At 36.3% G+C, this 27,966-nt stretch overlaps 1 protein-coding gene across 2 annotated transcripts in view; it reads right to left on the bottom strand.

The window, feature by feature from the left end:
• The window catches only part of LOC121314713 (oxysterol-binding protein-related protein 10-like), a 125,155-nt gene that overhangs the window by 20,924 nt on the left and 76,265 nt on the right, over positions 1-27,966 (bottom strand). For both annotated transcript variants that reach the window (XM_041248281.1, XM_041248280.1), the window contains 2 exons: positions 22,292-22,446; positions 2,933-3,079 (listed from right to left, as the gene is read on the bottom strand). In XM_041248281.1, coding sequence (XP_041104215.1) covers positions 2,933-3,079; positions 22,292-22,446 — 302 coding nt within the window. The remainder of the gene's footprint in view (positions 1-2,932; positions 3,080-22,291; positions 22,447-27,966) is intronic.

Raw genomic sequence — 27,966 nt, 5'->3', positions numbered from 1 at the left:
ATCCAGTGTTAGCAGAGACATAATGCCAATCACCAGTTAGTGCAAACTGCTTCTGATCTCAGTAGGTAACACATGTGAAAACGCAAAATGAACAGGTCTAATAGACTGTCTCTGTTACAAATCAATCATGATTGAATGGACATTTTGAATGCCTCCCTAAAGAAATAGCAAAAGGTGTTTTCTGTAATAATTAAATCTAATGTTAGGATGCACCCTGTTGACAGTTCAGTTTGCCACCACCACCTTGTCATAATACATTATGTGAGCAACACCATATAGCACTACTAGTTGCTTAAGAAGGTTATTAGTGATTCTCAATCCACAGTATGTTAAAACATTCTAGACTGGCTATTTTTCAACATGGGCTTATTAAACAATAGACTTGTTTAATTTGAGGAACTACTTTTGAAACCATATGAGTCTGTAAGCTGTCAAAAATTTGCTTTTCACTATATACAGTGGTAATTTTCTGAAATTTCCAAAACAGTCAATGACTCATTTATGAATTTTACTAATATTTAAGTCAAAAAAGCACTGCAGACCACATCCATTCAGTTTAAACCATGTATTAAAAAAACAAAAAACATAAATGTACTTTAAAAGCAGGCCTAGTGATGAAAATATGACAACAATATATTGCACTTTCACTATATGACCCATTTAACTAGATTTTCTCATCCACATTGACAGTTAAACCAGCTGATGTATTCTATGCTGGGAAACTAACCTACAGATATGTCAAGAGCAAAGAACATCAGAGCAAAATGTTTCTGAAGTAATTGAGGCAAAGGCTGGCTCTGATTAATACAGCAGCTGCCTCAGATGCTTCAGTAATTCCCTTTCAGAAAAACTATACCCTTATTTGAAACTGACTCCCATTAACTACAGTAGTTCAAAAACTGTACATGAGACAAAGCTTGTAAGTACTGATACAGAGATTGGTGTTCTTTTATTTTATTTCTTCCCCACAAAGTAGCCCAATATGTTTACAAAAAAAAATAATGTAATAGAACATAGGAACAAAAACATCTTGGACTGAGAAAAGGCAATTTGGCCAATTAAGGTAAGTCTCTTTAGCACACCAATTGCCCCTACCAGCGCTGTTTTATGCAGTGAAAAAATATGAATTATGTATGAGATTTAAATTTAATACGTAAAGAATATGCATAGTAATTTTGTTGTACACCTTGAGTTTGCATGTCATCCAGTTCATGGCATCTCAATGGTCAATTGTTAGTATATTGCGAGTGGTAGCTAGAGAATGGATCACACAAATGCTTGGACAGCCTGGGAATTACCAGAAGCACGTAACCACCAAGTGTGGGTTTAAAAAAAAAAAAAAAAAAAAAAAAAAGAAGTAGGGTTGAATCCATTCACTTGCAATACGTGTTTGTGACTGGTGAATAAGCGACTATATTACTGATCGTCAGGATTTTTCTGCGCCATCTTAGCACCCCCTCAACCTAACCTACGAATTTACCAATCTTCCAACCAAATTTTTGGAAGGTAAATACATATAATAAGTACAATATTCTGTGTTTGGAGAGAGTCGGGATGTTTTATATTGCTATAACAAGGCGATCAATAAGGAATACAATATTATTGTTCTTTTATTTGCATTAGTTCAGTATCGGTACATCGACAGTAGCAACTTCCCAGACTATAATGTTATTAATGTTATTAAGGCAGGACTAAATGCCTGTGAAGAAGACACTGCTGGATTTTTTCAGGTGGAAAATAAGGAAAGGGAAGTTTTTATTGTAAGACCATGTTTTTGTACAGCAATTCAAAGTAACATTACAGTTAAAATGTAAAACTGTAGATAATGCATACCCCGTAAGTTAGAATTAAAGTACAGCACACCCTCGCTATAACAAACCTGTTGGGGTCCAAGCCTTTTGTTCAATATATCGAGGGGCTCCTTATAGCGAAAGGACAATCGAAATGAACGATAAACTGTTGGAGTAAGTGAACGAGATAAGATTGTGAATAAAAGTTGAATTACATGTACCTGTTCAGTGTTATGCCTTTGCTTTATCCTATTTGTTAAAGAACTAAAACGCAGTACAAAAAGCAAAAATCCAAAACTGACGCTGAACTTTTAATCAAAATCAATCTGACATAAATGATCTCAAAGTGCACCAAATCTTAATCCAACATGCAAGAATCCCACACTGAGCTTTTACTCTAAATCAACCCGACATGAAAAGTTCATCAGATCCTCGTGTTGTTTTTTCTTTAATCAATTTTGCTTTGCCGCATGGTTGCTGAACAAGCCAAAAAATAGAGTGCTTTTTGACATCCTATATTCACTACAGAGATATGTCTATGTTACTCCTTTTTTTCCCCAAACAATCAATATAGTTTCCAGCTTTGAGGAGACATGAAATGATTTTCGTTTCAGCGCGTGCTTCTTAAGACAAAAGAGTTGACCTCACTGTTTAGGTGGCATCCCGTGCATAGAGGCCAGGATGTTGACAGTGTGTGTTCTTTATTTATTTATTTTTTATTTGGGGGCCCAGGTTTGTTATAGCCGAAGGTTCGTTATAATGAAGGGCGTTAGAGTGAAGGTGTACTGTATTTCTTGGATGTACTGATGACTTCAAGGTAATGTTACATTTTACTCACCCAAAATGCATTTTACGCACATAATGTTTAAATTGGAGAGTAAACTACTCAATGACCCAAAACCTTACCTGGAACGCTGTTCCCTATTAAGGGAATTTAATTTAAAAAGGACAGAATCTAAAGTTGTTAGTCTTTTAGATGTCACTACTTCACTTTGTAAGATATTTACGAGGATCAGTTTTTCATTAGGCAATGGTAACTGTATTTTAAAGGTATTCCATTGTTAACTCTGTAAGGGAGAGTAGTTCTGCTGTGGCCTGTATGGTGACGCAGTGCACGTTCTCTAGTGCTGTGCTGAACCTACCTTGGTGAGGTCCATCCCCAGCTTGAGCTGGGAGAGGAGATGAAGGATGATGCTTCGCTGGTCGTCCATGACTCCTAGATCCTCCTCTTCATTGTCCTCTGTGTCGGTCACCTCCTCATTCAGATTGATCACTTCTGGACCTGGGTGCTGGAGCAGGCAGAAAGGATAGGAGGTCAGTATGGCCAGGCTGAGAGATAAATACACTACAGTATTGTGCAACCAAGCAAGGTTAAAACAACCCAGTCTAATATCAATCAGTTGAAATTTATTTTACATATCATAGATTTTATATTGGGTAGTTTTATCTTCCTATGATCCGAACTGCGACTCTTGCAACAAGTGCTGTGAAATCTTTACTATCCACGAAGCAGTTAGGCCTTTCTTGTCTTGATCTGAGGACAGCTCCTTCATTAGGATACCAACACACACTGTTCAGATCAATGTATCCCCAAGGCAATACACCATAACTCTGGTTTGTCCTGTATGTTAAATTGATTTCTGATGATTTTAAAGGGTCACCACGCCCTGCTCAATTACTGAGAAACTTTGTGAAAACAAGCATGTCAATGCCATTCATTTTCCACCACGCTGTAAATACAGAATTAGATCTATCAGTAACATGAAAAAGATCACCATGACCACCATCCACTATATCCACATATAAAAATGTAAGTCTGACATAGACAAACTGAAACATAACTTCATATACCCATATTATGATACTCCCAATAACAAAAAAATGTCCAAACCATTTTTCTTGACGTTTGAAAAAAAACCCCAAAAAACCCCCAAAACTTTTCAATATTTAAAACAGTAGATGGTCAGAAAAACATCCAGGTATAACCTTCATACTTTATATCCCCAGATTATGATTTAAAGAATCATGCGCTAAAGAATGTCCTTAGTAAGTTTCAACATAATTGGACAAGCAATTTTCATATAAAAAAAAATAAATAAATAAATAAATGTGTGACTTAGACAATCTGTATCTAAACTTTCATACCAATAGTGTATGGTATCAAGAAATAAAAGTAAGCTGCCAGAATGGCAGGTCTCCCTTTTTCTTGTATGGCTATATGCAGATGCTGGACTATGAGCACCGCACTCAATGACTGGTAAACTCACAGAGTTCATACAACCTATATACTGTACAGAGATACACACCAAAAACAGATAGATTAAAAGATTGTTCCACAATATAACCACACAGAACATGAGCAATCAATAAAATTCCCCCTATCACTGTGTAATTTCTAATAAATAACCCTATAAAATTAACACAAAATAAGTCTACACCAAAGTTAAGTTAACCTCTTTGGCTTAAATGGAACCTGCAGTATAACCAAGTCACCTCCATACAGAGCTGCTTTTCATCCCCTTGCAGATACTGCCAAGTTGGACCCCCACTGATTGTAAAACTTACAAGATATGCGTGCGTGACAACGGGCTTTCCTTTCATCCAGCTAGACCTCATTGCCAGTGCTGCCTGTCTGCTGATAGTCTGGCAGGGAGATTCAGAGAGATCCAGCGTGTGTGTGAGACAGAGTGTGTGCAGCTAAGCTGGTTGCTGGCTGTTCCTCTTCGCGTGGGCTGAAAACTAGTGATGCTGCCTATTCCCTAACCCACAATCACACCCACCCCTCCTCCTCCCCCACCCTCAGGTCATGTGACACCCAGAATCAGTCAGCATACTTCCAAGCCTGGCAGCCCAGAAGACACCATCCGTTCTCAAACCTGTCCTGGTGGGTGGTTTTCAAACTATTGTTTTTCATGTAAGCTATGCTGGAATACGTGGGTGGAACACATAGTGGGGGAAGCCTACAAATTATTTCACTTCAAAGCACTCCGTCTATGCTCTTAAGGCGGCATTAAAACTGATTCCCCCACTTCACTGTATTTTCCCCATCCTGTTCAAAAAGGTATGGGTAATTTCATTACTGCTAACAACGTCGGCTAACGTCTGACTGTAATCCCACACACAAAACACAAATGTCTGAAATAGAGAAGGCTGCTGCCTGCTTTAATCAATGCTACGCCACAATAAATGGTGTGTCGAAGCAGAAAGAGAAAAGGAGGCAATTTTCTCAAATGTCTCCTAATCAAGATGAACCCTTTCTTCACCAAGAAAACCCTATGGCGGCTAATTGCATGTTCTGTTACAGGTTTTCTTTCTATGCATGTTTGGTTGCCAGGTGTAAAAGTTGACTACATTTTTGGCCACAACCTGGCAATATAAGTCAATATCTTTGTCTGCATAAGTTGCAGAAATAACACTGGAGCACCCCAAGGGTTCAATCAGAACCCAAATGGCAAGGTAACAATATTGAAAAGGCTTATCATTGTGTATGTATAGACTACAGTCTGATAACACAACTCAACACCTGTTTATGTAATTCAAAAGATAAACTTCTGTTACATAGTCCAGTTACATACAGTAGCAATACAGTGTAAAAGGCTAACACACTAGTACTTACTCATTCTGTCCAAGTTACTGTACAACTTGAATGTGGCAGTACACTACAAATTATCATTACAACACAAATCTTTTGCGCACCCTGCCACAAAAAAAACTGATTTGCAGAAGCAATCCTTTGCACTGCATTTATCCCAATTTAAAAACCCATTAAATTACCGATTAAATTTTCTATTACAGTACTTAATTTAAGACGCAATACAATTTCACAGATTTTTTTTTTTTATTTAATTGAAGCTACTTTTTATTCTTGATACCAAATTATTTACTTTTACATTGTGTTTCAAACATATCCAGAATTACTTTTTTAAAATGTTTTAATAGATTTCAGTAATCAAAAATTCAGAATAAACTTCCCTTAGTGATATTTGCATAATATTATATAATTGTACATAGACCTTTCAAAGTTTTACATTTTTACTGGACATGTTTACAGCAGGGTTTTTTGTTTGTTTTGTTTTTGCACCTGATGACAGTTCTTAATTACTTTAAAAGGATCCTTGTATAACTGTACAGATACTACAATAAAACATCATTCAGGGACTGCTATTAGCAAACCATCAAAAAAAGACAGAAAAACATGATATTATGTATAAATTGATGTAACACTGCAGTGCCGAAGAAGAAAACGTGAACAACTAGGTCAAACTTTGAAGTCACCTAAGCAGATCACTGCACACCCCAAACACATCCCTTCATAAACAACTGTGCCCAAAACTTGATGTAACATTTAATAAAACTTTAATTTAAAACACATGCAAAGTATACGATGCATTTGGAAACTTTGAATGAATGCAAATTATAAATGGTTTTATCTAATCCTCCCCTAAGCCCTTTTAAGAAATAAAATATGCTAAACATTTTGGCTACGTATTGAAGATGGTTGTGTCACTCAATTGTATTGAAAGAAATTATGAAGCAGAAGATAACTATATTAGATAGAGTACAAAGAACTACAAATCACTAGTCTCTGGAATGTTCTGCCAAAGCAGTAGCAACAGTACGATTTCCAAGTTTGCAAAAAAACAAACTGTTCAAGTTTGGAGCGCTCACACTCCTAGCAATAAATACCAGGTTTAAGAAAAAAAGTAATTTTAACAGCCTGCAGTAGGTGGGAATATAAGGGACGGTGATAGAAGCAGTATCACAACAGACTTGACATTAATAATATACTGCAATGTACATGCTTAAGTAAATGCTAATTTGCATTTAAGGCACTATCATAAAACTTCACTCCCAACTTTGCAATAATATATGTACTGAATTAAGCCTTTCATCTGGATTTGAGATTTCTGACTGCAGAGGCTTCCATTTCCAGGTCAGCTTCTTAACTTCACAGACTCCATTAAGCAAGTGGAAGCAGTTCTTTCCAGGTTACTTCCTAAAATTCTGTCCACGCTACACTGAAAACACATACCTGCAATATTTTAGCCAAACAGTCAGTAATCTATGAAAAGTATTTCAGATTTTCAGACATGCCAAATGATTACCAGCAAGGAAGTGGAACTTCCAATTAAGAAATGCTAACGAGTTAACAGGTTAAGACAGTTTAGACACCAGACTTTATTGAATAAAATAAGCATTTAAAAAAAAAAAAAAGAAAAATTTAAGACCCAGAGTTGGCATCCCACATGTGTACAAAGTGCAGCTATTTTTAAAGCTTGCATCTTCAGGAGCAGAGTCTTTCTTATATCTAATAAATCTAAATAAGCCATAATAATTTGAATTTGATTTTTTAAACATTGTTTCTTTGGTTGATGAAAGCAGAGCTTCTCTCAAGATATTACTGTTCTAGAGAGAGAGACGATATTGTCCATTTTTTTTTTTTTTTTTTTTTTTTTCTTGTCGCCATATATATATTATATATATATATATATATATATATATATATATATATATATATATATATATATATATATATATATATATATATATATTATAAATAGCATTAACCAAAAAAGCATTTGTAGACATACTTTCCACTAAAAAATAAATAAATAAATAAAGAAAAATAAATAAATAAATAAATACAGACAGATGACTCCCCGGGCCCTTTCTTAAATAAAAGAAAAAATCCTCGAAGGCTGGAGCAAATCAATTACACAGGAATCAAATTATGTCCCAGTCGTTTCTACTATAAAAGGGAGATCACAAAAGCACATACTTAATGTATCCCCAGCCGTTCGTTTTATTCCCCTTTGTTCTGCTGCACTTACCAGTAAGGATAGCATAAATCTTTAGAAAACAACAACTGCTGGATGGAAACAAAGAAAAAAAAAAAGAAGAAAAAACTGTCTAGTAATCCTGTAAAGCGGAAATCTGAGGAGAGTGACGTGCGTGTGTGTGTGTGTGTGTGTGTGTGTGTGTGTGTGTAGTATGAAGAGAGATGTAGAGGAACTGGTTGGAGCTCACAAGTGGTGTGTCGCCTCCTCACTGTTGCCTGACTGCCGTGTGTGGAGCCAGGCTCATAGCGAAATCCTTCCTCAGCTACTACACGCTTGCTTGCTTTTTTTTTTTTTCTTTTTCTTGAGCCAGAATACTAATGAAGAGGAGAAAGTGACAGCTCCCAGAGAGTTGCCTCCAGTCACTTTTCTTCGCCCAGCAATCCGGATCTGCTTTCCCAAAACTCTATCTATCTGCAGTAATCCATGCGTCCCATTTCAAGCATGCAATAATACTTATCTAAAACAGTCCTAGTAACCACAGTGTACTATAGAAGCAAAGCTGGAGTACCTACAAAACAGCACATACAAGTAAACTAATCTTGTAAAGAACCTAAAATGTACGCTACAGTATAAGACATTGAACAGGGGTATGTAATTTTGGAAAAAAACAAACAAATAAAACCTAAGGGTCCAAGGGTCAAAATGTTAGAAAAATCTACTTGTCTTTCTTAAAACTCTACTTGCCCACTCCCCGTCGCACAAAACACACACAAAAAAGTACAATATAACTTCTAGGATTTTGGTTTTATTTAACAGTGAACACAGTCAATCAATTCGTGATTAAGAGGGGTGGATCTAGTCTTGTAGCTTGACTGGTTCACTAAATTCTTCAAGATAGACAAAGGGTTCCCCGTGACCCCACCTCACCTCAAAAAATGTATAACATATTTTCAGTGAGTTCAGAACACATTAGCTAGTAAATTTAAGAAACATATTCATAAAACTTCATAAAAATTCATAAAACTTACTGTCTCCTTTATTGTGCCAGTAATAGTATTTAACATCGGGTGATGTATAAACGCCATTTACAGTCAGAAAACTTCACTCATTGTGACGTTAGAATAATGTGCCCAATTTTCTCATTAGCATACTACTTGTCTGATTCATAAATCTGTACTGTGCATTTTATTGACCCTTAACTGCATTATAATTAACATGGGCTTCAGGCCAGGCGGAGAATGAGATGTGTCTTAATGGTATCATTTCCAAGCATAATTTCTGCATTTAGGAACATGTATTTAAGCCAATAGTAATAATAAAAATGTCTGTGTTTTATTATCTAGTAATTATGTCACTTAAGTATGGTATTTTGTTACTTGCAAAGCATACATTAAATTGCAATGTTAATTCAACTTTTTACACAGAGAATTGTGGGAATCTGAAACCAACTCCCAAGTAATGTTGTTGAAGCTGACACCCTGGGATCCTTCAAGAAGCTGAATGGCCTCCTCTCGTTTGTAAACTTTATGTTCTCATCCCTAAAGAGTGAGAAGACCCCTCAGATTTGAGCTGTGACTTGCTCTGTATTACTCTGATGATGTAATTTTGGCATGTATCGATTTAACAGGAGCACAATTATTCACCTTTTTGGAGAACTAACATGTACTGAAGAGTCAAACTACTAGAAACAAGGCTGTCCTCGTATTAATGTGTATTACTGACATGATTAGGATTCTGATGTTGGGGAGTTCTGCAGGTTTAAAGAAAAACAAACAAACAAACAAACAAACAAAAAAAACACACCTTTTTTGTTCCTACAGTATATTCATCACTGCCATGTGCAGAAAGCTAGTAAGCTACTTTATATATTTTTCATAGCATTCCATCTACTGATAGAGGAGCTCAAGTCATTTTAAAGTAAATTATATTTTAAATTATAAGGCCCACAACATCTACATGTGTTTACTATTTACAGTTATACTCAAAAGTTTTGCATCACCCTATAGAATTGACTAATTTTGCTTCATAAAGTCGAATGAAACCTGCTGAATAATGTTACGTTAACATATTGAATTCATTTTTGTAGTTTTTTTCTACCAGTGATTTTTCAATGTCAAGTTCATGCATGAAGAAAGCAGTATCACTTATTTGCTAATTTACAAAAAACGTAAAAAATACCTTAAGTTTAAAAGATTAGTCTGTGCATTGCCAGAGGCTCTCAGGCAGCCATTTCGGGGTTTCTTTCTAACCAAAAGAAGATCAGCGTCTTTCACAGCTAGCCAATCAGAAATGAAAGGGGTGGGATGTAAACACTTAAAAATGTTTGCACTTTTTATATTCAGAAACTTGCGTGGCTCTAGAAATATAACGGGAGTGTCTTTCTAGCAACAGAACAAACATAGGAAAAATAAATAAATAAAAACTACTTGTCCAACAGGCAAAATACAACGGCAAAACTTGTTGTCCCTCACACAAATCTTGTTGTCTAGGGTATCGAGCGATACGAATTGCACATCTCTGATTGAAACAATGCAACTGCTTATTTAGGGTAATCTTTCTTAGTGGGTAGGGAAAGGTACTAGAGCTGATGCCAGATTGCTATTAGGTTTGTGATTTATGCCATTCCCACAGTACTTAGATGGGCAAAGTGTGTTAGAAACCATCAACTGCTAGATGACAGAGACTGCCAGAAGGCATTCACATCAAGCATGTTGAAGACAGAAGGTCCTTGACTCAGAAAATGGTATCATTGCTATAGTTCTATTCCTGCCCTGCCCAGGAATAGCACTGCTGTTTATATTAAAGAAAGCATTCCACTCAAGCATTCCTACTATGTTCTCGCACTTCCCTGACCTGGTTTCACCAATACTATCCTCTCTTTTGCTAGTGAGAAATCCCAGTATTTTTTTTTAGAAACCCAGCATTTTCTATGTCTCCTAACCAACCGACCCAACAACCTCTCTCCTAGGTAAATAATCGACCAAAAGCATAGATTAGATGCAAATTTTACAGAATTTTATACATAAACATTCTCTGAAATTAAATCAAATATATACCAGTTGCAGACAAAGGTACTGGCACCCTACACTTAATATAAGATAATTCAAGAAAACATGCTAAATACAAGCACATGGTGAACATTAGCCACTAAATATAATGACAAAGACCAAAATACAAAATTTCTGGTAGTTTAACAGAAAATCTTTATTAAAAAAAAACAAAAAAAAAACAAAGAAACAAAAGCACTTAAGCCATTTCAAATATCTGTTCATGACCTTTACATTAAGTATGTAAAAATGTAATAGAACTAATTAAAAATATATATATATTAAATTGATTGAAAACCATTACATAATAATTCAGCTGCATTATAAAAGTCAATAACCAGAAAGAGGTCATTATTTCCAAAATCTGTTGAAGAAACATTTTGGCAACACAGCAGATGATGGTAAAGACAAAGGAGTTGGAGTCACAATTGAAAAAAACTTGTAGCAGACTACAAGAAAGGAAATGGCTACAGAACAGTATAAAAAAATATGGAATACCAAAATCCACAACGACAGCAATAACCCAGAACAAATTCAACTGAAATGCTTGAAAAGATGTGGACGTCCAAAGAAAATTACGGTGCAGCACGTAGGAGAACTGTTCAAGCAGCAAAACAAAATCCAAGATTAACAGCCAAGGACTTAAAGAAAAATTTAGTGCAGGAAAGAACTATACAAAGGCAACTAAACACAGAAGAGTTGTAAAGGCATAGACCTCCCTGCAAAACACCTTTAAAGAAAAATCAGAAAACAAACTGTCTAAAATTTGCCAAGAAATACAAACAGGAATCTGAAGCATTCTTCAACACAATGATTTGGTCCTATGAGACTAAAGTATAACATTCCCCCCAACATGGGCCACAATATGTTTGGAGAAAAAAGGGGAAAGCCTTCAGTGAAGAAAACCTCACACCTGCAGTTAAACATGGAGGTGGTTCGATCATGATATGAGTAGGGCTGCAACGAAGGGTACATTTTGACCTTCGAAGGTTCGGAACACATTACCGAAGGAAGGTTCGAACCTTCAATGGTACTGTGGAAGGGTGGTGGATAATTCACTGACACAGGAGACAGACAGGTGGATTTGGCAACACCGCACAGGTGCCCAGTTTTATTTTCGGGGTGCTGTTTTTCAGTTTATCCCACAGATGGCGCTGTGGGTCCTTGGTCTGATTTACCAACGATGGTAAACAGAACCACGGGCATACCAAGCGATGGTACACAATACCGGTGCCTTGCAGGTGCTCAAATAAATAACAACGAAAACAGAAGGCAAAAATAACAAAGGACAAAATAACACAATAACAAAACTACAAATAAAAGGTGCTGCACTCTGCAGCAATATCCCGTCGCCTCTCAGCCATTCAGAGAGGGGGAAAGTCCACACACCCACTTTCCCACCTCCCTGTGTCACTGCCATGACTCACAGGCGGTTGTTGGGCGACTGCCGCCCTCTTCCTGCAGCCCATGAACATGCCAGCAGAGTCAGCACAGATCTCTCCCTGCTACAGTACCAATTTGCATAATTTACTGGTGATGTCACCATAGCTACTCGTTTATATTTGACTTGAAATCCTACTTTACAGGTGATCCATATAAATGGAATAAAACACTGTCGTTTAAAAATATGTCATATAGAATAGGGTTCTCCCCAGGCCTTTTCAGCCGGATGTCGCCACCTGGCTGAAAAAAAAAAAACGTTATGTCTGTCTTGCAGATGCTACTGTGCCTTTAACAATAAGGACTGATTGCGCTTCTAGCAGACTAGATCACTTGCACGTGAAAAAAAAATATCTTGGAACCACATGACAACTGTGTTGGGTCTTGACACAACATTTAACCAATCAGAGAATTTAAGAGGCGGATTTTGTGTTTAAGCACTTCGAGAGGCTTAAACATTAGACTGCTAAAAAAAAAAAACTGATTATTTTCAAAGCAAAAATAGTAACAATGAATGCATTGTTTTTTAAAATAAGCCAGCGATCGGTGCAAATATAATATTAGGTGGTGGATTGTGCCGATTGCTGGCTTATTAAATGTTAAGATTTTCAGGTATTATCATTCAGTCCATTTTTGGTCATATTATTGTACTGTTCGGTGAAATATAGTACATAATAGCTGTACATATGCACCAAAAAAAAAAGATTCCTTTTGTTGTGATATCGTAAAAATATGTACCCAGGTGTTTGTGAGAGATATTGGAGGTTCATGTATAGAGGTTGTACGCTTTTAAGAAGAAAGGTGTGATGGTACATCTGCGGAACACTTGCCAGCTGACATACAATTACAAATGCTTAAATGCAGATGTGTTGGATTATTACAGCCTGGTATGGCAAGCCAAACTATCATTTAGAGATATCTCAAATTAATTTATAGATATCTCTAAATATTTGAAGATATCTCAAAATAATGTCCAGATATCTCTAAATATTTGAAGATATCTCTAAATAATGTCCAGATATCTCTAAATATTTGAAGATATACATGAACAGGAAGTTATTTAGAGATATCTTTAAAGGATTTAGAGAGATTTTTAAAACTCTCATTTTAAGATATCTCTAAATGACAGTTTGGTGTGCCATGCTAGCACAATCCATATGATTTCCATAGTATTTAAAGACATCTGTAAATCAATTTGAGATATCTTTATTTCATTTTTAAATATCTCAAATTGATTTGATTCATACAACAGTTTTGATGGCGACCAAACGTGTGTGAGTACTGTTGTGTAAAAAAAATGTAGAAAAGCGAAAACAAAATTAGACATGCATTAAAAAGTGAAAAGGTTACTGGTTTTCTTTTGTTTAGTTTTTTTTGTGTGAACTCTAATAACCCTACGCTATCTTTCCCTTGTCAAATCGCAGAGTGCCTAAATAAGCACACTAATTTACCATAATAAAAAACAGTCATGAAAAAGAAAATAGAACAAACAGAAAGAGTCAACGAAAAACAACACATTATTCAAATTCTTTATCGCATTATATATTTAAGGTAAGGCAAGTTTTTTTTTTTTCAGTTAAAAGTGCTCCCAGCTATAATGTTCTGCCACACGGCTGTACGGAATAGGCAAAACTAAGTTTTATTTAAGTCACAATTCCAAGCAGGTTATCAATCAGTGTCACATTTTACTACTACTAAACATCATAATAATAATAATAATAATAATAATAATAATAATATAATAATAATAATAATAATATGAACTTACGCTTGTCAGGTGACCGTAGAGATTGGATGTGCCTCCATGATACATCAGCAGTTGCTTGCACACTGCTGTGGCATCATACCCTACTGCATACACAGCAGTGGCTCCATACAGAGTTGATACATATAATGATTTTATAGTAGATTTTAATACAACAACTTTTGTTTACGTAACATGCATTATACAAATCAAAAGATCAAATAATGCATGGGAGTGACATTTAACGTGTGAAGTACAGTATTTCACACATTGCAAATGATTTCTGTTAACAGAAAAAAATACCTTCAAACTCCTGGCTAGCGAACCAACCTTCAAACTCAGCCCTAGATATGTGATTAAAGATCGAATGAATGCAGCCATGTATCAAAAGTACAATGATACCATCTGCTCGTAGGCTGATTGGCAGGCAGTTTATCTTCCAACACGACAACGACCCAAAGCATACAGCCAAGTCAACCCTGGAATTCTTAAAGAAATTAAGATAAGAGTTCTGGAATGGCCTTCACAATCACCAGATGTCAATCCAATAGAAATGTTTTGGACCGATCTGAAAACAGCTGTAGCCAAGCATTGTGTGTTCAATCTGTCTGAGCTGAAGGAAATATGCAAGACAGAACAGGCCCAGATTTCACCAATAAGATGCAACATACTGGTCAAGAAGTAGCATAATCGTCTGAAAGAGATAATAAAAGCAAAATGAGGACACACAAAATACTAGAGCAGGCCTTTTGTCATGAACAAATACTTTAAATAAAATAATTTTCATTGTTTTTTTATAAAGGTTTTTTGTTATAAGAAAATTGTGTATTTTGCTTTTAGTTTTATTAAAAAGTGGTTAAAGTTTACTAAATGCTTGTCGTTAATCCGTTACCATGAATTATGTTGCTACTTGTAAATTAACCCTGGAGACAAAAGTGAAGGTGTTGAAAATTGCAGATAATGCACCACTGTACAAGAAGAAAATATGCTGCTGAAGATTTCAACATTCCTGCAACCACTGTCAAGCATTCTGAAAAACTGGGGTAGAATAATACAGACCTGTGAACAGAAAACTGTGGAAGTAAGTTAGTGTTTCTGATTTTCTCAATACCCGATGTTGAGGACGCCTTGCTTTTGTGGTTTAAAAATGCCAGTGATCAGAAAGGGACATGGGATATTCCAAGTGCTGTTCATTTGCAATGCATACTTTTTAAAAGTTCACTTCCAACCGTATTTTCAATAAAATGCACAATACTGTAACATGTATATTACTTTTCCTTGTACTGTAATTGAAATTTGATTTCAGTGCTACTGTAACTTCAATAAAAACTGACAGTATTCATTTGGCTTCCTGATGATATGAATTACAGTAATAATATCTATTTTTATATAGCACCTTTCATAGTGGAATAACCATCACAAAGGGCTTTACAGAGGTAGGTTGTGAACTGTGCATTATATGAAGAGTCATTTACAATAGGACATTGATTTAACATCTCATCAGCAGGATGGAGCACAAGGAGGTTAAGTGACTTGCTCAGGGTCACACAGTGAGTCAGTCAGTGATAGACGTGGGATTTGAACCGGTGACCTTGTACAAGCCCCGTACTTTAACCACTGGACCACACTGCCTCCAGTAGTCTCTGCCTATAGGAAAACCTCCTATAGAACAACCCGTGGTGAAACAGATTTTTCCCATTGTAAATGCTCTGCCTAAAGGAACAGGACATTTGCTCAAAAGAACACCTTTATGGTACCGCTAGCAATTCGTTCACAATTGATAAAGTACTGTTTTGTAACCTTGTAAAGGTCACTACAAATTATGTGCAATAACCAGCTACAGTGAATAAAAAAATAATTTCCGATTTGCAAACAAGGAGAAATGCCAATGGTATTTTATTGCACTGCTCACAAGAGCTACACCCAATAATTGCAATAATGGCTTACACCCACAAACAGGTAGTAATAAATTATACGAATTGCAGCACCCTAACACAATGAAGAAATTAGAAGCAGCAGAAACTGCAATCCTTATAGTAACGTTCTGGAGTATACAATGAGACACGGGTGATTGAAGGCTTCAGCTATTCAAAGGGCAGATCCTGTTATACATATACAATTGCGAGCAAGTCCTTTAAAAGAATGACGAAAAAAGGACGAAGAAAAAACGAAAAGCGCAAAGTAAATGTCCGAGTCCAGCAGTTCAGCAAACAAAAAGGCTTCCAAACCCAAAAACCGAATGGCCATTCAAAAAATATAATTGTATAATCCAAACCATATTGCCCAAAGAAATGGAAATCTCTCACCGGTTGCTGAGTCAGCTGTGTAGATCCAATGCTGCAGCAACACGTTGTTGATAAAACATTCAGAAAAATACAGCGCATCCACAATAGGAAAATAATAGAAAACTAGTGTAACCATAAATAACAGGCTACTGATGTTAGTGTTGTTGTAATGGTAAATGTTGTCAAAAGTCAAACACAAATAATACTCGAAACATTTAAGGAATGAGTTGACTGCTAGTTAGACATATAAACACAAAATATATTAACAAAATAAAGCTGGATTGCTAAATGAACAAAAACAGCACAAAGGTTCTAGCAAGTAGAAAGCACAGACCTCATTTAATACATTGAGCAAAAAGAAAGCAAACCTTTCTTACCATCCTCTCTCTCCCTTTAAACTTCACCTCAAACTATGGCAAGCTGACTGGGCAAAACGTGTGCTTATTTAATACATAGAACTGTAAACAAAATTAAGTTTACAAGGATAAAGAAAGTACCTGTTTTTAATATTTTCTTTTAATGAACAGGGCAGAGGGGTCAAAAAAACTAGGAGGCTAGCTAGCCTGGCCAGGCACATTGCTACACAAGTAAACTACAGCAGATGTAGTGTTTATTACTCCATATTGGGTGGCAGGTGCCTCATCATCAAACTTAAATTCAAATGGTTTATTCAATCTTTTCAAATGTGACTTGTCATTACAAGAGTGTCTTGAGGCACACTGATTGGTTTATTCAATCTTTCCAGAACTGCCATCATATCACTGCCTCGTTTTGTGTTCTGATTTCCACCAGTGCACCTCATTGCTACAAAACGGCACGTAAACAAATGGCGACATGTGCCACTGTTTCTCTTGCTACAAGTCATTTGTAAATTGTTCGAGCTCCTGAAAAAACCTGAAATCAAGTACAAGCTGTATTTAACATGTATAGGGGTGCTGTGTTAATTTAGTTGGTCAGTTAGTTTATCAACGTTAGTTTGTCTGTTACTTTATTTTTAAAGTTTAACATACACTTGCCTATTGCTTTTATCTTCTATTTTTTTAATATGTTGACACACGTGCGTCAAGAGAAGTAATAAATATTTATGTATTTATTGATTCATATTGTGCCTGGTGGTCAACTCAGTCTTAGAGAACACTTCAGCTAAAAGAACACTTTGCTTGCTTCCTGAAGGGTGTTCTCTTAGCAGGAGACTAATGTACTGCTAAGACTATTTTTTTTGCTGATCTCTTGTAATTTGTATTAAATGAGGGTTGACTGTATATACATCTCTGTAGTGTTCCACTAGACTGGGGAACATGCCTTGCTAAAATCGTAAGTTTCTTTTCCAGAGTTCACAGGAGCATGTATGAGTTGACAATACACTTGCTTCCAGTGAGATGACTCTGGCTGAACTAGGACTGCACAGCATTGAAAAACACCTCTACCTATTTACAACAGTATATACTCTGGATTCCCCCAAATAAACAGCAAAATCACCTTAACAACCATAGCTTGATATACACAGCAATTTTTACATTAGATTGGGCTAGATTATCAGAGCTACTTTCACCAAATTATCATTAACACAGGTAAACAAAATTCAGATAGAAATAAATTTCCCAAAGCTTAGAAATAAAAATAATAAACAATTCAACTTAGGGGCTTGTGGAGAGTCTTGAGTCAATTTGGAGTAAATCACTTTGTGAATCTAGTCCATAATCCAATAGTAATGGAACGTTATTATTTTAGTTTGGATGCCTGTTTTTGTTTTTTCTTGAAAAGACAGTTCATGAGCCCCAAAATAATGAATGAGAGTAGGTGGCAATACGAGCGACCCTGACAAGCTTAGCGGGTGCAACTAAAGCAACTGATGCTCGGTCCAGCAATCCTGTGTTTCTAATATTAGTCAGTTGAAACCTCTCAATGTAAAACCCAAACCTAATAAAAGTGATTTGTTTTCCATATGTCAAAAGGGGGTATTACCGTATTCCTTGAATTTAAGATGCACTTCTTATACAATTTTTTCCTTCTCAAAAATAGCCTGCTTCTTAAATTTGAGTACATTATAGTGATGCGTGTATTAATTAATCACCAACAAGAGACGTGACTACTCGAGTACATAAACAGCAACGTGACACTGCCGAGAAAAGACAAACCAAAACGTTACTGCCCGGTCTCGAATCATCCATGACATACAGGCAGCCATTTTCAAAGAAGTGTCATTAGCTTCTTAAGGAACTCTAAGAGAAGCTTTTACAATTTCAGCGTTTCTAACAAACAGTACCAGCTTGGACAGATCATAAATGCTGATCAAACCCTCGTATTTTTCGACATGCCAAGCAATACCACAGTTCACAAATTGGGAGAAAAACAGGTGTGAGTAATCACAACTGGAAATGAGAAGCAGCACATAACTGTAATGCTCTGTGTGATAGGAGACAGCCGCAAACTGACTCCATACGTGTAACTAAGGTCGCATCTTTGTAAATGAGGGTGGGAAATTGTTGTCTTAAATTTGAAGAAATACTGTATTACTGTGTATCTGTCTATGTCTGTATTATTTATTTAAAAGGTTCCCTGGTAGGCAGGGTTGAGGTGCTGAATCAGATAAAAGGGAAATAAAAGACACAATATAAGACATGCTTACTATCTAATAGGATTCCTAGCTGAACAAATCAACAAAGGACTTGCATCCCTTAAAAGATAAGTATTGCAGCTGGGTATGGTACAGACCAAAGTCTTTATCTTCCCATTACTTTAGACTGCTATACATGTGATGTAAAGCTGTTGCGGATTCTGGCCCCATGAAGGTTAGAAAAGCCCTATAACTGTTTGTGCAATTGTGTCTGGCTACACAGCGGTTAAGATGCTCTCTCGGAGAAAGAATAGAGTAAGTTGAGCGAGCGGTCAGTGAGATTGTTCTGAAAATGACTAAATAAATGGTGTCATCTGAAGAAATCCTGTCATCTTAAGAAACAGAACTGGGGTATACCAGGAACTAAAAAAAGATACTGTGATGCTGGCATCAAATTGTTTTAATAAGCTTTATTTCAAAATGCTCAATATAATTAGGCCTAGCTGTAATTTTTCCAGACTGAGTCTCTGTCTGTCAAAACTTCAAAATGCAGAAGGAAACGATGTATTAATACCAATGAATCAAACATGGGGAGAATAACATTCAGATTATTACACTGCTGGCAATTCGATATTAAAAAACATTGGTATGGTGAATAATTAACTGTGATTACAGCCACAAGGGTTATAATTCTGCATCTCTAAACAGTTTAAATGGCAGAACGTTTCAAAAATTTCAAAATGAAAAAACTTCACAGCTGTAATAAGTGTCAACCAAACTCCAACATGGTGTTTGCTTTTCCAACAGAATTAAAATGTACAAGACATGGCCACCAGCATATTTAAAACTCTTTCTAGTGGAAATACTATAATAAACTGTAAACAGCATAACATTGCATTTTCTTTTGTAAAGAGCATTGAGATATATTGGCAAGATAAGATGTTAAGCACTGTAAGTTCAGGTTGTTGTAAAGAACAGTATTGTAGTAATATTAAGTTAAGTGGTCCTCAAAGTTTTTTTTTTTTTTTTTTTTTAAGCAATGTCTTATTAGGTTGAGGTCATAATTTCTCATTTGAGATTTAACTTATACAGTATTCCAAAATATGAATAAAATTACATTAATATACCAATTTAACAAATGACACAAACACATGTATTTTAGTAGTAGATGCTAATGACTTTATTTCCTCTAGCAATACAATAATATGGCAGTTTTCCAGATTATATTAAGTTGTCATCACACAGACAACACTCAGGTGCAGCAACTTTCCCTGTGGAATCCCCAGTGCAGACTGAAGTGAACCTGCACTTCCCTGACTGTCTAACTTCCCTTACACACTTGGTCATGTCCTTACCAGGTGAGCCATTGTGTGGATAAATTGCAATTACAACTTGTGAACTCCAGCACCACCTGGTGACAAAATTAAGGAATTTCCCCCACTGTTTAAATCTTTTTGTGCTGTCTGAGGATTATGCAGACTACACAATTAAATTACAGTACAAGTCGCAGCCAGAGATTTAATAAAGCAAATTAGAGGGATATCCTGAATCTGAGAAACCCTGCCCTGTTTTAGCATTAAGTTTCTCATCATAAACAAATCACAGTTCTATAAGAGCAGTACTGACATTTTAGTATATCACATACACGCTAAGCCCCTGCATATTAAAAGATGAAACATATACATGTACAATAGTGGAGTGAATCATAATAACGCATGAAGGACTGCAGTAAACAGAACAAGTGGATTATAATTTAGTGTAGATGTGCTACTTGTGTAAGTCTTCGGGCAAGGGGTAGCAGGTTATAACATAAAAGAATAAACAGAAACATAGATATATAGGCTAAATTAAGTGTAATACACAAAACACATGAATACTATGTACTTTTCTTTAAGTCAAAATCAGCAACTTACAAACCAGAAATTAAACTGTAAATAATGAATTTGTGTTTTATTATTTTACCAACATCACACTGTGTCCCAGGTATAAGCAACTGACACACACCACGACAACTGCTCACATGTTATGAACACGGGAGACTAATTATTTCCATCATTATGTAGGTATCTCTTTCTTATAGTTTTAATTTTACAAAAACTATAAACAATGAAATCAAATGTTTGCGCCCTTAACCTTCTGAATTGCCTGTTAATTTGTATTTTAAGAAATAGTTGTAAAAACCTTGAAGAATGTGTCCTTTTCTCTGGTATAGTCCTGCAGCAGTCTCTCCAGAATGCAGACAAAGACGATTTCAATCATCTAAGAAAACGATGCACCTCCTTATTGTAACAAGGTTTGTGACCTGTGCCTTACAGCAACATCCGATCTTGTAGTCCATTCTAAACACAACATCAGATCTCTGCTCTATGGATCTATTTATGGTAACTGCAAGCCATTTGCTGGTTAAGTGAAGGCAATGAACGGCAACCCAGCTTCTAAGAAACCTTAATGAATACATTGGAGCAATAATAGAAATGTCCCACAACTGTAAATTCTCTTTTATGGTGCCATATCATTCCATATACTGTACAGTATGTCAATAACACAAAAGTCCCATTAGACAAAAGATAAACCAATGTTACATAGCTACATTTTCTTAAGGATTTTTCAGCAACTTGAGCACAAGTTACCCATATTCATAAAGACAGTGAACCTAAATGCCCCTTTCCAATATTTATACACCCTTTTCAAAGCCATGACCTAAATCTAATGAACAATCTGTTATTGAACGAAGGCAAATGGAAAGAATAAATGAATGCCTGAGCCTGCCAGAACCAAGGAGCAGAACAAATGAAACGAGCGCAGTAGGATACCTTATCTGATGATATGTCAACCCGAATGAAAGCAAGCTTTGAGAGCACAATGCAAGTTATACAGAAGTAGTAAAGGTAGATGAACAGTGTCAAATATCATGCCATGCTGATTCTTTTGCCTACTCTACATGATTTCAGCTGTGGAAACTAGCTTCAAATACCACAGATTTATTTTCCTGTCAGTTTCATTTCTCAAATAAAGAGTTTCATGAATATTTTAGCCTGACTAAGATGACTTTAGCTGTTTTGAATAAGGCAGCCCAAAATACGAGAAGTTACTGTCCTACCCGATTCTGGTAGGTGTTATACAAGACTGGCTCCATGACTACCAGTAACCTGTTTACTATGGAGTGGGCAGTTTGGATTTGCAAAAATCATAAAAAGAGTTGAGGAGACAGTTAAATAAATAAACAAATACATAAAAAGAAGAAAAGCCTATCAACTGGTTTTCTTAAAGTCTTTTCAAATGTTCATATTGCTCCTTTTTTATATAACATATTTGTTTCTGAGAAAATGCAGTATGAAATGATGTAAACCTAAAGGTTTTTCCACTGCAGCTGTAAGAATACAACAGGGACTGACATATGTTCACAAATATCCAATTCACTGGAAAGCTAGTAAACAGCAGCATTTGGTAATCTAAAGTGTTTACTTATTTTACATGCCTCATCAAACAATTAAGTGTTTATAAGTGATCTCTTGGAGACGTGCCAAGCTGATCTTCAAGTTCTCAAGGGAGAACACACACAGTTTATCTAGATCACCCACTGACGTTGGATACAGTGCACTGTCCATAGAGTACTAGTAAAGCAACTTAATGTGGGCAGACACTCGCCTCCAAGCTGTGCTGTAGTCCTTTGTTGGTCTGAGAAGGGGAACGTTCGGCCGACCAGGACAGGTTGGCACTGGTAGAAGGTAAAGGAGTCAAGCCACCATTCTTTAGCTGCTCAGCAGAGCTGGACTTTGGCCCAGGCCACCCAGGAACAATTTCTGAAATAAGAAACTTTTATTAGCCAAACCCATACTAGTTTTGAGGACACAGACAATTAACAGTATTTTAAAATAACAGTGTTTTACAAACGGTATACCTGGAGAGGATCGGGCTGAGCACAAATGAAAATGCAGTACCTGATATCACTTGTCCTTTAAATGTGTTACTGATCTTTGTTTGAATACAAATGCTTTTTTTTTTTTCTTTTTAAAGAGAATATCGAAGTTTGTGTATTACAGTACATCACAACGATGGTATCTAAAATCTACAACGTATGCTCTTTTTATGATTTTAAATCATAAATGCCTCGTTTGATACTTTAAGATAAAAGGTGGGCCATTATGTGCTTATTTGCTACAGCACAGTATCTCACAGCACCTCAAGTTTCAATGCACAAGTGCAAGTAACAAACAACTGCATTATTACTAAGGGTATTATGGGTGCATATACTCTGTGTGTGTGTGTGTGTGTGTGTGTGTGTGTGTGTGTATATATAGTAAGCCCTTACTTTTAGTATTACATCTAGAAAGTTTCATAGTGAGTTCAGTGTTCAAATGGCTGTTCATAACATTCTTGACCACAATGCATCTGCATTTGATTATTTGTTCAGACTATATTTTTAATTATTTTTTGCTCATGTGAAGCAGCAAGAGAATGTTTGGGAAGCACTCAGAATGAGCTGGCAGCAGAGCTAAATGCATCACGTGTGTGGGTAGGCAAGCGCATGCATATTCTAAACCGTGCTAGGAGGAGGCAGGGCAACAGTTTAAATTCTTGCAGCGGCCAATATTGCACACACTGCTTTCACAGGCTAGTATGAACACCCCTGAAGGAACACCAAATTATAAAAAAATTATATATTTTATATATATATAGACACACACACACACACACACACACACACAGTGGCTTGCAAAAGTATTCAGATCCCTAACCAATTCACTCGTATTACTGAATTACAAATGGTACAGTGACATTTTGTTCTGTTCGATATTTTATTTTAAAACACTCAATTACTGTAAGGTGACATTGGTTTTATGTTGGGAAATATTTTCAAGAAAAATAAAAAACTGAAATATCTTGCTTGCATAAGTATTCAACCCCCACACATTAATATTTGGTAGAGCCACAATACCAGCTGCAATAACAGCTTTAAGTCTTTTGGGGTAGGTATGTACCAGCTTTGCACACAGTGTCAGAGTGATTTTGGCCCGTTCTTCTTGGCAGATTTGCTCCAGGTTGTTCAGGTTGGTTGGACGACGCTTGTGGACCGCAATTTTCAAATAGTGCCACAGATTCTCAATGGGATCGAGATCAGGACTTTGACTGGGTCACTGTAGGACATTCACATTTTTGTTCTTGAGCCACTCCAATGTTGCTTTGGCCTTGTGCTTGGGATCATTGTCCTGCTGAAAGGTGAATTACCTCCCAAGCTTCAGTTTTTTAGCGGACTGAAGCAGATTCTCTTGCAGTATTTTCCTGTATTTTACTCCATCCATTCTTCCTTCAATTGTAACAAGATGCCCAGTCCCTGCTGATGAGAAGCATCCCCACAGCATGATGCTGCCACCACCATACTTCACTGTAGGGATGGTGTGTCTTGAGGCATGGGCAGTGTTAGGTTTGCGACATACATAGCTCTTTGAGTTTTGGCCAAAAAGCTCTATCTTGGTCTCATCTGACCACAAAACCTTTTCCCACATTGCAGCTGGGTCTCTCTCATGCTTTCTGGCAAACTCCAGACGTGCTTTCAGATGGTGCTTTTTGAGTAACAGCTTTCTTCTTGCCACCCTTCCATACAGGCCAGTGTTATGCAGAGCTCTTGATATGGTTGACTGGTGCACCATTACTCCACTCCCAGCCACTGAACTCTGTAGCTCCTTCAAAGTGATTGTTGACCTCTCTGTGGCTTCTCTCACAAGTCTCCTTCTTCTTTGAGCGTTGAGTTTTGAGGGACGGCCTTTTCTTGGCAGTGCCTGGGTGGTGTGATGCAGCTTCCACTTCCTGATTATTGATCCAACTGTGCTCACTGGGATATCCAAACACTTGGATATTATTTTGCACCCTTTCCCTAATCTATGCATTTGTATTACTTTATCTCTAACTTCTGCAGAATGCTCTTTGGTCTTCATTTTCCTTCAGATTCACAGCCTTACCAATGATCCTTCAACAGTGGGGTTTTTATCCAGAAAATGTGACAGCAACTTTAATGGTTCACAGGCGGAGGCCAAAGGTAGGTAATTGTGTCCTAGTTTGGTGCAAACTGGGAGCTTCCACATCACAGGGGTTGAATACTTTGCAAGCAAGATATGTCAGTTTTTCATTTTTCTTAAAAATATTTCCCAACATAAAACCAATGTCACCTTACAATAATTGATTCTGAGTTTCAGTGTTTAAAAAATAAAAATCAAAACAGAACAAAATTTCAATGTACCATTTGCAATTCAGTAATATGAGAGAATTGGTCAGGGGTCTGAATACTTTTGCAAGCCACTGTGTGCGTATGTGTGTGTGTGTATATATATATATATATATATATATATATATATATATATATATATATATATATATTTATTTTAATTTTTTTATGATTTGGTGTTCTTCCAGGGGTGTTCAGTCCCCACTAGCCTGTCGAAAGCAAATTACAATGTTTGGTGGATTATACAAAATAACCAAAAAAAAAAAAAAGAAATTGGCCATTTTAAATCAGCAGGGACATTGAGCATTGAGTTATTCCTTAAAAGGGTCATTGCACATTGATTAGACATTTCTAATCCTAACACATTAGCAACCGTCAGGGGTTTGAATGATTGGGGAGGAGAGCGTTAGGGAACTTTGTTTTTTACTGACTTGTGGGGTCTGTTTATTGTTGTTTATTCTGGCACTGAAGCTCAGTCTGAAAGACTTTTTACATTTCCCTTTCTCTTTTATGATATTTGAAGTCATTCTGATGCATCAATACTGACTTCAAAAGGGACTGAGAATAAATGGTGACTATAAGCAGAGTTGACATTAGAGTTCACCAATAACCTAACATTGGTAGCTGGGACAACGTTAATAAAAAAACATTCATTACAGTAGAAGGCAAGACAAGCTATTAAAAAGATGTGGTCATGAATGCAGTGCAGCACCCAAGTTTGTAACAGGGTGGATCCAAATCTGTATTTAGCCCATGCTCTAAATCACAATCTAATTCAGGTATTTAAAAATGATAAGAATTAGTAGATAGTTCAAGGTCATGTAATATTCAAGACCACCACCGTAGTCAAATAGACTATTGCATACAGAAGTGTCCTTGAATATTGCATTACCTTGAACTATCGAATAATTCTTATAATTCCTAAATATTTGAACTTTTTAGTTGGTTGAACTGTTACAAATTATATGTAATGCTTTAGAGACTTGAATATCTGTCTATCTAAACCAGTTACCTGTTCGCTACCTTTTTTCTACCGTGTCTGTTAGATTTGTCTTCATTATCACACTTAATGCCTTCTGTGGTAAATTCATCAAATTGCATAATATTGAAGGATATGTTACTATGAACACTACTCTGCACACTTGAAGCCATCAGTGCCCTTACATCCTATCTTCTGTTATAATGGCAACTATTCACAAAACTGTGAAGAAATGTTTAAAATAATATTTTGTTAACACTGGATTAAACTGCTTTATTTTTCAGAATGAGAATACTACTAAAATACTCTCAAACAGTTGAAAAAAAGGTTTCATGAACAGATTTAATTATTTAAAAAGGGCTTGGAAAAATACTTCTTAACAAAACATTCCTTAATGGGCACATTCATTTGTAAGTAAGTGGCATTCAGCAGATGCTGAGTTACAGTATCAAGCCTCTGGTCAAAGTAAGAACCTGTGAAATCTTAATCACAACTTATAATTAACTTAAAGCAGTTGTACTTGTTTTTCTGTTTTTTTTTTTTTTTTTTTAAAGAGGGGCTTCTATTAGACACAGATGCCTTAAATTGTAACAGTTTAACCATATGCAAAGCAAATAGTGATAAAATGCAATATTTGTTTACAGCCCCTGTCTATATCTATTTACATACATACTGAACAAAAAAAAAGTTTAGCAACATATGCAAGGATTTGGCACTGTATACTGAAATAGGTAAATGTATTAAATAGATGGCTGAGCTAACATTCAGTCAGAGTTGTGATCCCAATGGGTCCTGCAACACTCTACAGTGTAAGGTATCGGTACCAGATGCTGACTGGGTCATCTTTGAGCGGACATTTTAAGGCCATGAAAGAATAAGGAACTGTCTTTGAATGGAAGGACAGAGTAAATAAATCCAGGATTAAAAGTAATGCCACAAGGGAGAAGTTGACCAACCAGTGATCGTAACCAGGAAGTTGGCATCAGATCAACCTGCCCCATCTAAACATACTAAAAGTCCTGCCATGGCCAGCCCAGACTATGACCAGTCATCTAATAGAACCCTTGTGGGGGGTGACTGGGAGACCGCAGGTGCAACGTCGTTCCTCTTCGTCAGATCCAGCACCGGATTTGAGTATGTGACGTTTCTGCAAAACCTACTCTTCATCACTCTCTGTGGCAGTTATGAGTGCTATTTCAGAGCTACTGTTATTTTAAGAAAAAAAAAACAGCAGTCTTCATCTGTTCATCTACAGCAAACAGGTAACGAAACATTCTGAAAAAGCAGGCTTTGCTAAACTCTTTGTGTTCAGTATGTTTAAGGCTGAGCAGAGAGGTGTTTTTATACTTGCTGGACAGTAGTCTTCTGGACAGACTACTTCTGTGTGTTGCAACACTTTGTAACTGCAGGACACAAAAAAAAACCAGGCATGACCAGAATAAGAGATTTTTTTAAAAAACACACAAAAAATACAGTAACAAAATTGGATAAAAAAAAAAATATGTTCCTTTACTAATAATTTGAAAACGAACACTATGACTACATACAGAGGGTTTTACAGCTTATTTTTTTTTTTTCCCCAAAGAGGAAGCTTCATGATCTGCACATCTTACTATATAATTGAAGTAGGAAGCTCCGTTCTTGGTTTTAGAAGGTATAAATGCATAATTAAGTGATTTAGGACCTGGTCAAGGGATAATTAATTAAAATGTAATATTTAACGACCTGGGCATCTATTCTTCTAAATTAATTGAATACACCCCATTTGAGAGACAAAAATATCAACTGGATGCTGCTTGAAAATATACATATAAAATAAAAAGTTGGCAGGACTCCATTGTATATATTTTTTTAACAGTTTCTTTTTATTTCAGTCCGCGTCTGTATGACCTCCATGGTCCATATTCAGAATAGATCTGTGGCACTTGTGGCTCTTACAGTTCATTCCAATCCAAGACTATGTTATAATAATTATTTATCTGAATAGCTAGGTTCAATTAAACAAGACCTGTATAAAACAAGCCTCTGGACTTCTCAATTCAATAATTAAGTAGCTAGTTAGAACAAGGTCCTGGACTGGAATGGATTGAAAGAGTTGCAAGTGAGGGAAAATTGTACATC

The sequence above is a fragment of the Polyodon spathula genome, chromosome 4 (assembly GCF_017654505.1).
Source record: "Polyodon spathula isolate WHYD16114869_AA chromosome 4, ASM1765450v1, whole genome shotgun sequence".
NCBI classification, from domain to species: domain Eukaryota; kingdom Metazoa; phylum Chordata; class Actinopteri; order Acipenseriformes; family Polyodontidae; genus Polyodon; species Polyodon spathula.
Note: the sequence above shows the minus strand (reverse complement) of the source record. Positions and strands in the feature narration are given on the sequence as shown.